The following is a 13,866-nucleotide window of genomic DNA, read 5'->3' as shown; positions in this document are numbered from 1 at the left end:
CACGGAAAATAATGCCAACCTTAGATGAAGGGTTTAGTGAACCAAAATCATCGGGAATGTACTTGAAATCACATACACTCCGTTGTTCATGAAGCGGCTTTAAGCATGTTACTTAACCTTTGAGGGAGTCTGTTTCCTTGTCTTTAAATCAACGGTAACCAAATAATAATAATAAAAATAAATAAAAAATAAAAATGCATGTTTGCTGTGACAAAACCCTGAACCAAAAGCAAGTTGGGGAAAGAAAGTGTTTGGCTTACACTTCCTGGTCACAGTGCTCTATTGGAGGAAGTTAAAGCAGGAACTCAACGAGAAAGACCCAGAGGCAGGACCTCAAGCAGAGACCATAGAGAAGTGCAGCTTGCTGGCTTGCTCCTCCCGGGCTGGGCCGCCTGTTTACCTATGGAACTAAGGCCCATCTGCCCAGGGGTGGCCATGCCTATTTTCCTCCCATATAGCAACCATAAAACAAGAAAATGCTCCCATGCACAAGCCCACAGGCCAATCTGATGGAGGCAGTTCCTTAGCTGAGGTCCCCTCTTCCCAGCGACCAGTGTGTCACAAGGTTAATGAAGCCAAGCAGGGAATTTTAAGAAACTTGGTTTTCCCAACTTTGCATTTTCTTCCCAGAAAGAACGTCCCTAACTAAACATTATCCCAGCTCTTCTTCGCTCTTGAACTCACTTTTCCTAGAGAGGCAGAGCGATCGCACATCAGGGCAATGACAGTTCCCAAAGCCCAGACCCCCTCAAACCCACAAGCCGTGCCCACCTCTCGCGAGATCAGTGGTCTGTGCTAGCGGGGGCGATGGCTCCCGGAAGTGGGCGGGGAGGCAGGGCCACGCCCCCCAGGCTAGTCCGGGGCCCAGCGGAGTCGGCACGTCCTCCGGCCGCGGGGGGCGGAGTCTCGGCGGCCCTGGCCTGTCACTGTCCCCTGGCCCGGGTCCCGGCGCCCCTCCCCGTGCCCTTCACGGCCGCCCTGCCCTCCCCGGGCCGCCGCTGCGTCCGGCGTTCCCGCTGTACCCGGCTCCGGCTCCCGCTCCCGACGCCGCACGTCTATCCCGCTCGTAAGTGCCTGGAATGCGTCCGTCTCCGGACGCGCATTCCTTCTATCTATAGCCGCTCTGTACATCGCATGCCACCGCCGCCGCAGCTATTCCCGGGACAGCAACTGCTAACCTCTCCAATCACCTCCCTATTGGTGGCTTCAGACCCGAATTTGGGAACTGGGCGCTCTTCCACCTGTTCAGCAGCCTGATCTGCTGGAGGCTACAGTGCCATTTGGAGTTTTCAGGGCCCCCTGGCTCAGGAACGGAATTTATGCCACTGAACTCCAGGGTTTTCGCGGATGCATTGCTTTTCTCTGAGAATGCTTTAGGGGTTTTGTTGGTCTGCTCTGTTTTGAACTGAGTGTAAGACTCTACATCTTTGCTTCAGGCTTTCTTATTCTGCTCCAAGAGAGAAGAAACTTCTCCCTTGTTGGGCTTTACTGACAAGATTTTGCTCTTTCTCATTGCTCTTCTTGGCTTTAAACCTATCTAGGACATGTAAGTGCCGCTGTCAACTCCAGAGAGTTTTAGGTCATATTTTCTTTTCTTTTCTTTCTTTCTTTCTTTTTTTTTTTCTTCTTCTTCTCCTTTTTTTTTTTTTTTTAAATAATTCCACTTTGTTTTATAGGGGTAACTCATTCCACTTTGGAGTCCTTTTAGTTCTACGGAAAGAGTTCGAATCCTCCAGAAGCCAAAATGGAACACAGTAAGCAGATTCGAATTTTACTACTGAACGAGATGGAGAAGCTAGAGAAGACCCTCTTCAGACTTGAACAAGGTCCGTTGCAAGTTGTTTGATTAGCTCTTTTTATGTCTTTTAATGCATTGGCGTTCTATTAGATTTTTTTTTAACTTAAAATTAGGGACTGGGTGTTGGCAGGTAGAATGCATGCTTAGCATAAATGAGGCTGTAGATTCAGTCCTCTGCATGAACAGACACACACACACACACACACACACACACACTCGCGCACTCAAATAACTTTAAGTTAGCTGAAATTTCATAGATCTTGATTTGTGCCAAAATGGTAGGTACATTGGTGGTGAGGAATGAATGTTGATTAAGAATAGACCTGTCACGTTAGCACAAAGATAGCTCAGCTCATCTTGCTGCAGACGACCACCGGAGGCAGACACTACAGGTTATAGGAAGTCCCTCGTGGGTAGAACTTGTGCCTAGCCTGGGTTCAGTCCCTACCTTAGGGAGAAAAAGAAGTGGTAGAGAGTGCGTGTGCAGTTAAAAGATTGAGCATGTTATTAGTAATAGCATTTATTGTTATAACTCGTGAAATCATATATAATGTAGCTTTGCATATATCTGTAGGGTGGCTTTTCAGAGCAAACTCTTTTCCTCTATTGAGCTTCAGCGCTGGGAGAGTAGAGTACAGCAAAAGGCGTAGTGAGCTTGCTAACCCTATCAGGAGCCTCTCAAGCAAGTAGAAGATGAAGCCAAATAAAAAGTGGAAAAACCTCTTCGGTGATGTTGAAACATGTTGGAGCCATCACTTAAAGAACTACATTGAGCTAGGGATATAGCTAAGTGGTATAGGACTTGCCTAATACAAGCAAAGTCTTGGGTTCAAGCCCCAGCATGACAGAAAAATGTAACTAAAGGTAAGATCAAAGATCAATTTGCAGGACTATCAGACACGCTAACTGACGCTTTACATTCAATACTGAAAACAGTCCACTGATAATTTATAAATATAACTTGTAAAATACAAGGAGGAAGTTTTTTTATGCATCAAGACAAAAATCAGTCTCCTGGATGAATTCAGTGAACATTGATAAACATCTTGAAGAATTTTTTTTCTTTAATACTTTTTAAAAGTGAGATTTTTGGAAAGCCATCTACTGTGTGGCCTTGATGCTGAACGGCCCTTGTCTTCCAGGTTTGCTCGGGGTTTTGGGTCACTGAGCTCTGGCTCCAGCTTGGCTCTCCTGACTCTGCCCTTCCCTGGGGTTGGTTTGTCCTTCTCTTCTGTCTTCAGTATTCCTCTCACTCTGGCATCTCTCCTCAGGCTCTCTGTCTTCCTCATTTCAGGTCATTGCCAGCGTGTGCCTGGTTCCCTTCTTGCTCTGTTCATCTACCATAGAAACCATGCATTCCCATGGCTGGGCTCTAGCCTCAATGCTGAGGACTCTGAAATAATGGCCTCAAGTGTCACTTTTTTCTTGGAAGCTTTTAAGTCAAGTATAATGACAAGGATTGGGAGGCAGACTTTTTATTTGTTTGTTTGTTTATTCAGTTGTTAACAGACTAATGTTGAGTAAATTGCATTAATTATTATTATTACTATTATTATTAAACATTAATTTTCCTTGTAAAGATCTGTTGCTCTCCTGTGGAGTTTAAAGGCTGTAATTTAGTGATATATAGTTTTATAGCAGTAGAGCCTAAGTAACAACAATGTGTTGGTCTTTCTGCTCCTCAGTCCACTCCCTGGAGCTTAGCTTTGTTCTGACACTATTCTGTGGAATAGTTATGGGGTGGCTATGTTAGGCTAGGCTTTCATCCCCCTTTACCAAACCTTAGTTATGCCTCTGTCTTCATATGTTTGCAGACAAGAATCTTAAGCATTCTTGGTGATGTCACCTCTTTAGCTGTCATCTCTCTTTAAATTCTATAATTTCTTTCTGATCCATCTCTCTCTCCCTGTTCGTCTCTTCCATCTCACCAAATGAGAGTCCAAATCATCTTCTTGTTCAGTCTCTTCCCTTTGATTTATGGGACGTCGCCTGAGTTCCGTCCGAGACATTCTGAATGGGACTGCACTTTTTCTTGCCGAGACGGAATCTGTCTGTTCCTGCCTTTAGTGTCTGAATCTTTATAGCTCTGCATCCTGTCCTGCTCACTCCGTCTCTAGTGCCTTTTCTTGGGCTGTGCTTACATCTCACTCCTGTCAGATCCCTCTGTGCCTGTGGTACCTTTAACTTTCATTCTGTGTATTCAGCATCCAGTTAAAGTGCCTTTGTGAAGGCTCCCGGTCGTTTTTTCACTGTCTCTTTGATTTGGTCTCCAGTTTCACAGTGGCCACAGAGCAATTAAGTGCTGAACAGTGGAGCAGCCTCTAATGCTTGTTAGAGTGCAGTGAGGTTTGTGAGCACAAAGCCATCTGACAGACTTAGGGCTCTGTGCAACACTTAATAAACAGCCACTGACTAATTCTTTTTTAAAATTATTTATTTATTTTATGTATATGAGTGCACGATAGCTGTCTTCAGACACACCAGAAGAAGGCATCAGATCCCATTACAGATGGTTGTGAGCCACCATGTAGTCCATGGTCCATGAACTCAGGACCTCTGGAAGTGCAGTCAGTGTTCTTAACTGCTGAGTCATTGAGTCATCTCTCCAGTCCCCTGACTAATTCCTTTTTTTTTTTTTTTTTTTTTTTTTTTTGGTTTTTCGAGACAGGATTTCTCTGTGTGGCCCTGGCTGTCCTGGAACTCACTTTGTAGACCAGGCTGGCCTCGAACTCAGAAATCCGCCTGCGTCTGCCTCCCGAGTGCTGGGATTAAAGGTGTGCGCCACCACGCCTGGCTTTTTTTTTTTTTTTTTTCTCTTTTTGGTTCCCCTGACTAATTCTTAAACCCCAACAAAAAACGAGTCCAAACTGGAAACTCACTTAAGTTGCTTGAAGACGAAAGAGTTGATTAAGAGTAATTAATATCACTTGGACAGTGGTAGCACACATCTTCAAATCCAGCACTCAGGACACTGAGGCAGACAGATCTTTGACTTCAAAGCCAGCCTAGTCGACAAAACATATTCCAGGACAGGCTACACAGAGAAACTCTATCTTGAAAAAGAAACAAAAACCCAAACAAAACAAAACTCCAAAGAATAATGTGGTTCAGTCTGTACCACTAAGTAAATCGAGTAAATCCATCTGTTTCTTTGTAATAATGTGTGATCATATTACTTTAGAGCAGTGGTTCTCAGCCTTCCTAATGCTGTGACCCTATAATACAGTGCCTCATGCTGTGATGTCCCCTAACCATGAAATTATTTTGTTGATACTTCTTAACTGTAATTTTGCTACTGGTATGTTTGAATCATAATATAATATGATATTATATTATGGATATCTTGATAAGTGACCCCAAAAGAGTTTGGGACACAGAGGTTGAGAACTGCTCTTTTAGAAGGTAATTTATGATGTGAAAGAAATATTTAATAGAGGGGACATTGGGACAAGAAATAATTGAGAAGACCCTTTAAAAAAAAATCCTGTCTGTTCTCTCTACTTGCCTTTAATCCCAGCACTCGGTGGCAGAGGCAGGTGTACCCTGTGAGTTCTGAACCAGCCTGGTGGTCTATATAGAGTTCCAGGACAGCCAGAGCTACACAGTGAAACCCTGCCCCCTCCACCTTAAAAATTGTGACGAGGCTGGGCAGATAGCTCAATGGATAAAATACCTGCTGGACAATCACTCACATAAAAGCTGGGTGTACCTGTAATCCTAGCACTGGGGGTACTTGGACAGGTAGATCTAGGGGGCTTGCTGGACAGCCAGTCTGACCAATCAGTGAGGTCCATATTCAATGAGAGACCCATCTCAAAAAAAAAAAAAAAAGGATGAGTGGAGAGAGGTCTCAGCAGATGAGAGCACTTGCTGCTCTTGCACCCACATGGCTGCTCACAACCCCCTGTAACTCTAGTTCCAGGGTCTCTGACACCCTCTTCTAGCTTTTATGGGTGCCACACGCATGCATGGGACACATACATACATGTGGAAACTCAACTCATACATACACATAAAATAAAAATAAGTAAATCTTGAATTTTTTTCTTTTTACTCTTAAACAAGGCGAAGAAGAATAGCAGAAGAGAACTAACATCAACCTCTGGCTTCTGCAAGCACTCACAGCTGCACACACCTGCACATACATTACACACAGGAAAATACAGAAAACAGCAGTCCAAACAGTCATACCAGGCTAAAGTTAAGAACTTAACGTTATCAGAGTTGAAAAGGGAGACAATAAGGAAACGTTAAACTCATAAGACTTGGTGACAGTTAAATGTGAAGAAAAAACACTGATTTGGGGGTTTTTATATTTGACTCAAACCCTTCTCTGCTTTTATTTTTTCACTGCAAGAACCAGTTATAATTTTCAATACAACATCTCTATACATTATTCCTTTTCAAGTTAAAGTCCAAGTAATTATCTGTTCTAATCAAATTATAGTCTTTTCTGTTTTCCTTGTCTCATTGTGTATCAGAAAATGAACAAGTTTGGCATTCCTCAAACCTGAAAACGATTCTTCCATCTTTTGTATAGGTTGACTTACAATTTGACTATATCTTTATTACTGTGAGATATGTGTATGCAACATGTGGGGGGGGGGGTATGTGACTGCAGACACGTTCATGCCACTGAGAGTATATGGGAACTGGTTCCCATCTTCCACAGAGGTATTCCACTAAGGGACTCAGGTCTCTCAAGCTTGGGTGTCAAGCATTCTTACTGAACCAACCTGCCAGTCCAATTGTTACTGTTTTGTTTTGTTTTGTTTTGTTTTTTAAAAAAATGTTCAGTTAGGCTTGGTGGCACACACCTTTAATTCCAGTACTCAGGAGGCAGAGGTTGGTGGATCTGTGTGTTTGAGGCCAGCATGGACTACAGAGTAAGTTCTAGGACAACCAGGCTCACACAGAGAAACCCTGTCTTGGAAGTGAATGAATGAATGAATGAATGAATGAATGAATGAATAGCAACAACAACAAAACCCACCGCCATCATTAACAAAAAATAAATAAAATGATCATTTACAGAGGTTTCCTTTTTTATTTTACGTGTATGTTTGCTGGCTGACATGAGTTTATGTGCACCATACATATATATGCAGGTGCCCTCAAGGAATAGAGGTTGTTGAATCCCTTAAGCTGGAATTGGATGCAGTTGTGAGCTGCTTTATGGGTGCTGGAAACGGAACCTAGACCTCTGTAAGAGCAACAAGCACTTTCACCTGCTGAGTCACCTCTCCAGCTGCCGAAGGTTTCTTCACTGAAACCTTCTACCCACGCCTAATGGGGAATTCTTGTTTACAGTAGTAACTGAATCCCTCTCTTCCTAGCTAGCTGTCTACAAGAGGGCTCTGTCGGTCCAAGTCAAGCGTCGTTAGTGTTAACATTAACCAGATAGCCACACCGTGTACTGTTGTGACCTAAGCTAATTTTAGCAGAGGTATTTCGTGTACTGCAGGAAACCTGCTCAGTTTCAGTGATTTGACTTAGCAGTTTAGAGTGGCTTTGAGCTTTGGGGTATTTACTAATCCCCTACAGGGATACAGAAAGGAAATGTAACAACTTTCTTTAGAAAGTAATTCAGTTTGGTAACACATGAGTGGACATTGATGCTCTCATTGCAGTCAGGTGAATTCAAAACCAAAGGGTAGAGGTTGTAGAGTCTAATGGAGGCTCACAGGCCAGCCTTCTTATTTGTCGCATTTTTCCTCAAATTGCACCAGTATCTGGACTAGGTAGATAAGTCATGGTCTTTTAAATCACACAGATTTAGGTTGTAGCTTTGTGGTAGAGTGTTTATGTGGCGTGCATGAGGTCCTAGATGCCATTATTAACCCCACAGAAAAGTAAATTAAAATTTACAAATTAGAATCTTTCAAAAATTTTATAACAAGAAGAAAAATAAGTAGAAACCTCTCTTTTACTTCTTAGAAATTGTCAAACCCAGCCAAGCATGGAGGTACACATCTTTAGTCCCAGCATGTAGAAGGCAGAGACAGGTGGCTCTTTGTTGAGTTCTAGGTCAGCCCCAGCCTACATAGTAAGTATGACATAGACAGAAAGCAAGAAGTCAGGGAAGCAGTGGGGTGGGGGGGTGGGGGGGGGAGAGATGACACGACAGTACAGTGAGACTGACTGACTTAAAGATGAGCCAGAAGGATTTGAAATTTGTCCTTTTTAGAAATTATATCAGCCTTTTGTCATGTGAAACTTAGAAAATCTCATTAGAAAAACCTTTCTTTGGCCCATTGAGGTAAATGTAAATGAGAGCTAGTTACCTTTTTTTAATGAAACTGAGGCATGGAGCAGAGTTGCAGTTTTTCCTGTGCTGGTCAAGTGCAAAACCCTTCGGTCTTTGCAGCTGTGTACTCTGCTGTAGCTCATCAACTCTCCCACTGCAGCACGAAAGCAGCCATAGACAAGACATAAATGAATTGGTGTGCTTGTGTTCCAATAAAACTTTATTTGAGTGGGGCTGGGTACAGTTTCCCTTATTGCAAAGTGTTCTGATTATTTACTTTAGAAATGCTTTTGTGATTACATCATTTTATCTGTATAAGTGAATACCTGCCACCTTTAGAAATTTTCTAATCAGTTTCACCTCTTGTAAATAAAGACTTCACTTGGTTTTCCAAGTGTAAATATAGATTAGCTTGTAAAAATAATTACTAGATGTCAGGAAAAATAGATATTTTCTAACCAGATTTTAGCAAGAGTCTACATAATTGATGAATGGAACTCACAATTAAGGTCATGGTTTAGTATATATAACCATCAAGAAGTCCTTTTTAAAATCTGTGTTTGGATACCTGTGTCTATATGTGTGCATGTGTATGTATGTATGTATGTATACACATACATATATATTGAGTTGAGGCTCAAAAGTTGAGGCTGTTAAAGCCAATTGTCAGCATAAACAGAACTTGTAATATTTAAATTACATTATTACAAAATTTTAAACTAAGACTTTAAAAACTAGTGAATCTTGCAGGGCTGGAGAGAAGGCTGAGTTGACTCGTGCTTCCTGCTGGGACAGCAGACTTTGGTTCTCAGCACCCAGATTAGGTGGCTTAAAACTGCCTGGAACTCCAGCTTCAGGAGAGCTGGCCTCGGAGGACACCAGTGTTCATATAGCCACACATACACATATACTACAAATAATTAGAGTCTGGAGAGGTGTCTCAGAGGTTGAGAGCCCTTGTTCCTCTCAGAAGTCCCAGGTTCAGTTCGTAGCACACACAGGCTCATGCACAGTTCAAAGGGATCTGACGCCTTCTTCTGACCTCTGAGAGCATCAAAAATGCATGTAATTCACATACACCTATGCAGGGGAATACACATAAATACATGAAAAATGCAACTTTAAAATTGTAAACTAATTAAAATAAATCTTTAAAAATCGTGCTTTTAAAAAATAATAAATATTCAGCCATGTTGTTTCCTTGATAGTGTCTGCTGTATATGTATGAGTATTGTGTTTGCATGTATATATGTGTGCTTTGTGAATGCCTGGTGCCCATGGAGGCCAAAAAGGGTGTTGCATTCCCTAGAACTGGAGTAAGGGGTGGCTAGAAGGTTATTGGTATTGGAAGGATGGCTAGAAGGTCACTGGTATTGGAAATTGAAAATGGGTCTCCAGCCACTTTGCATTTGTTTTGGTGTAACATAACTTACACAGTCTATAAGAACAGTGTACATGTATGTTACATATAAATATTCATATTTGAAGAGTGTGCTTGAGAGAGATAACCCCATTGCTTCAAATACTGTTTTAGAGTCTAGGGGAGTTTTAACCTTTGTACTACAGTTTCTCCGAATCATTGTGCAATTACTAAAGCAATATTTGTATAAACTTCAGAGACAAGCTATTTAAATATCAACAATACCTCTGATATTTGTGCATATTCCAAGTGTTACTACTTTTCCTGATGATAAATTTAACTATTTTTAGAAAGATGTAGAAATTTATAATCCTGAGCATTGCAGTATTTTTTACTTCATTTATTGATTGAGATGGGTCTTGCTCATGTTTTGTTTGGTTTTTGTTTTCCTGATAACAGTTCCTAGCCCTGGTTGGCCTGGAACTTGCTACATTGACTAGACTGGCCTTGCCTATCCAGTGTTTCTTCTCCCTGTAATAAGCCTACTGGGATCACAGGCACTCGAGAGTACACCACACACATTCCACACATTCCACAAATCACACACACACATATACTCACAGAGAGAGAGAGACAGACAGACAGACAGACTCACCCCACACAGGAGAGCTTTTGTTTTGTTTTTGAGACAAGATCTCACTGGCCCAGGCTGGCTTTGAACCCTGAAGGTTCCCGGGGTGGTCATGAAATAGTGATCTAGTTGCCTTAGCCTCCTGAGTTCTACGAATATAGGTATGCAGTGCATGCCACCACACACCAGCTATGCTTTAATCCTTTATGCAGTTATTTTTAAATCTATGTCATTATTAATACATCTTCAATTTTACAATTATTTTCCCAAGTATAAAATGATAGGAATATATAAAAAGTATCAGAACAATTTCGTGACCTATTTGTGCTACGATTATAACACAGGCTTTCTATTTGTCTTCTTACTCTGTTTCAGCCATACCCTTTTTCCCAGAAGGATTTCAAAAGATGCTGTTTAATAGCATGTTATGCATAGTGGAATTCCTTCAGAATGGGCATCAGTCTTCTCAAACCCCGTGCTTTTATCAGCTGATTCACAGGCTATCTGAATCCTTTGTTTTTGTGGCAAAGCCCTCATTGGCAGCATTGGGGCATCAGAAGCAAAAGGACCCGGCCCACTTGATACTGGCCTGAGCAGTGCAGGTAGCTTTAGGTCATCCAGGACTACAGAGTAAGACCTTGCTCAAACAAACAAATAAAACTTAAAGAGTTTATCTACTAAATGTTTATCCTAAACCTGTAGCAATCCAGGCATACCTTCAGACACTATTGTTGTGTGTCTAATTTTTCCACCAAAGTCTTTAGATGCTCACAGACGTCTATAAGGACTGAACTCAACTTTTTGCAGTTCACTTTATTGTTATTGTTAGCACCACCATGACTCACAATACTGTTACTGGCATCTGGGATCTCCCTGACTACTGATGGCACGGTAGCCTAACAAGCTATATTCCTTCAATAGTAAATATGTGAAAGTCAGGTTTACTCCTTCACCCCCAGGCTACAGAGGTTACAGCAAGTTATAGTAGCACCCATGACATTAACCTCATTTTATGTCTCTTCCCGTCCTCTAGGGTGAGCTAGCTCGTTGTCAGTAAGCTACAGTAGTTTTAAAGGACTCACTTTTCTGAACTTAGATATCAAGAATGGACTAAAATGCGCTGAAAACCTTATTATAACTCTCATCCTGGGCCTGTTCTGTCTATCAAGCATGGGCAAAGTAGATTTCATCCAGTCCTGTGGAGTCTGAGAGGCACTCGCTACACTCCCACTACTGAGGGACTCAGCCTGTCCTCTGAAGCTTTGGAAGTCCTAGGTGGCATCTTGCTCTAATGGAAGACTCCCAGCTATACTGAAAATCCCTTGTTTAGTGGCCACTCTTAGACGTTGCCTGAGCCAGAGCTGCAGTTTCTACGTTGGCATTTGCTGGTTGAATTTGGAATTTTTATATTGGAGAGGTGACTCCTTTTTTGAAGCCGTATGAGCCAATTTCTACTGCCCTCCGCAGCGTCCTCACTTCCCTTGGCTATCAGAATTGAAGCCACTTAAGGCCTTGCTCTAAGATGGGCTTTTGTTTAAGGGCAGGTTGTGGCTGTGTCCGTTGTTCATTCAGACCTCTAAGTCATGCCGGCAGTGCTTCGCACTCCTCCTTACAGCCACGTGCTGATCTTCAGCATCCTCCACTTTTAACACACCTCTGTACAAAGGCTTAAGGGGAGGCAGGCAGCCCTGCCTTCCTCTGAACAGTCAAGGTTATTGGTCCTAATGTACACACTGTCATGTGTCAGGAAATAAGGCGGTCAAGGGAGATGTGGAAGGATAGGATCAGCTGTAGGAGCAGTCAACGCAAGAGGTTTGGCAGCTACGTTCTCCAACTTAAACAGATGCAGTTCATGATACCGTAAAACAAATTAGCATCAAAGGTCACTGATCCAGAGCAGCAGATAGAAAAGAAATGAAAGCAGTTGAAATTGTGGCCTAAATGGGGCACAGACACATATGAACATGCACTACTTTTCTTCAGAATGGTATTTGTATGTGTAAATGTGTGTGTATGTATGTCTACCCGTGTGCAGATGCACATATGTGTGGTTGTTCATGTGAAGGCCTGAGTATTGTTCCTCAGGATGGCTGTCGTCGTCGTCGTCTTCTTCTTCTTTTCCTCCTCCTCCTCCTCCTCCTCTTCCTCCTCCTCTTCCTCCTTCTCCTTCTTCTTCTTTTTAAAGATTTATTTATTATATTTATACGAGTACACTGTAGCTGTTTTAAGATACACCAGAAGAGGGCATCAGATCCTATTACAGATGGTTGTGAACTACCATGTGGTTGCTGGGAATTGAACTCAGGACCTCTGAGTTCATCTCTCCAGCCAACTGTCTTCTTTTTTAGAGATGGGTTCCTCACTGGGATTGGGACTGGGACTGCCAATAAGGCTAGACTGGTGCTAAGGAGCCCTCTGTCTCCTTTGCCCCAGTTACAGAGCAGGCACGCCTAAGCTCAGCTTTTTATATGGATTTTAGAGATCAAGCTTGAGACCTGACATGTGGATGGCAAGCACTTTACAGGCTGCATCATATCCCTTGTGCCAGAATATATGTGTGTGTGTGTGTGTATGTATGCATGTTTTAACACATGTGGGTGTGTATGCACATGTAAATGTGGAGGTGATCCCTCTATCCCTTTTGATATAAGGTCTCTTACCGAGCCTGGAGCTTACCTGTTTGGGTAGACTAGCTGGACAGCGAGCCACTGGGATCCTCCTGTCTCCGCATAATCTTGTTTTTCTTACTTATTTGCTCTGGTCATTGCTTATTGTGACCATCACTGTGGAACTTAAGCTCAAGGTGGGTAAGATGGCTCTGGTAAAGGCACCTCCTTACCAAGCTCGATGACCTGAATTCAGTCCATGACCCACATGATGGAAAGAGATAACTGACTCTGACCCCTCCTCCCATGCTGTGGAACAGGCACACACACAGACTCACAGGGTTGGCAGCTAAGCTCTCCAACTTAAGTGGGTATAGCTTATGATACGCGATAGATAGATAAAAACTTTAAAAGAATGAAAATCATAGGAATCAGCTGATTTACTCATTGTTCCAGGGTAGGCCTTCCTTGTGTGATTCTTATTTTGTTGCATGTTTCATAAGCATTATAACTATTAGTATATTTATTCTCCTTTTATTTGTCATTGTTTTCTTTCTTCATTAATTTTCTTTGAGACAGGGTTTCTCTATGTAGCCATGGCTGTCCTGGAACTCACTCTGTAGACCAGGCTGTCCTTGAACTCACAAAATCTGCCTGCCTCGTGCCTCACAAGGCATGCACTACCACGCTCAATAGTATGTTTATTCTCGATAAGCAAATTCATTAAGCTTGAAGAATTCTACTCAGAACCTTCCCCTACCTTCTCCATTTTTTCTTTTCTTTTCTTTTTTTTTTTTTTTTTTTTTTTGTCCATCATGAATTGAGATACATCCATGTTTAAGTTTTTTTTTTTGTTTTTTTTTTTAAAGATTTATTTATTTATATGTAAGTACACTGTAGCTGTCTTCAGACACTCCAGAAGAGGGCGTCAGATCTTGTTACAGATGGTTGTGAGCCACCATGTGGTTGCTGGGATTTGAACTCTGGACCTTCGGAAGAGCAGTCGGGTGCTCTTACCCACTGAGCCATCTCACCAGCCCCATGTTTAAGTTTTTATTTTGCTTTCTTAAATGGGTCTCACATAGCTCAAGCTGACCTCGGTATTGCTCTGTAGTAAGAATGACCTTGAGCCTTCTGCCTCTCCCACTCACATGCTAGGATTACAGGCATGTGCCTCTACCACCCAAATGCTAGGATTACAGGCATGTGCCGCCACAACCAGCT

The 13,866-nt window shown here is 42.3% G+C and overlaps 1 protein-coding gene across 3 annotated transcripts in view; it reads left to right on the top strand.

Annotated features, from left to right (window-relative positions):
• The first annotated feature begins 927 nt into the window (after positions 1–927).
• The window catches only part of Agl (amylo-1,6-glucosidase, 4-alpha-glucanotransferase), a 68,168-nt gene continuing 55,229 nt past the window's right edge, over positions 928–13,866 (top strand). For 2 of the 3 annotated variants that reach the window (NM_001081326.1, NM_001362367.1), the window contains exons 1-2: positions 928–1,066; positions 1,677–1,826. In NM_001081326.1, coding sequence (NP_001074795.1) covers positions 1,745–1,826 — 82 coding nt within the window. In that variant the 5' untranslated portion in view covers positions 928–1,066; positions 1,677–1,744. The other variant, XM_006502287.1, reaches the window with a different exon arrangement.

Source organism: Mus musculus, chromosome 3 (genome assembly GCF_000001635.26).
Source record: "Mus musculus strain C57BL/6J chromosome 3, GRCm38.p6 C57BL/6J".
Lineage (NCBI taxonomy): Eukaryota > Metazoa > Chordata > Mammalia > Rodentia > Muridae > Mus > Mus musculus.
This window is presented reverse-complemented; position numbering and strand designations above follow the sequence as displayed.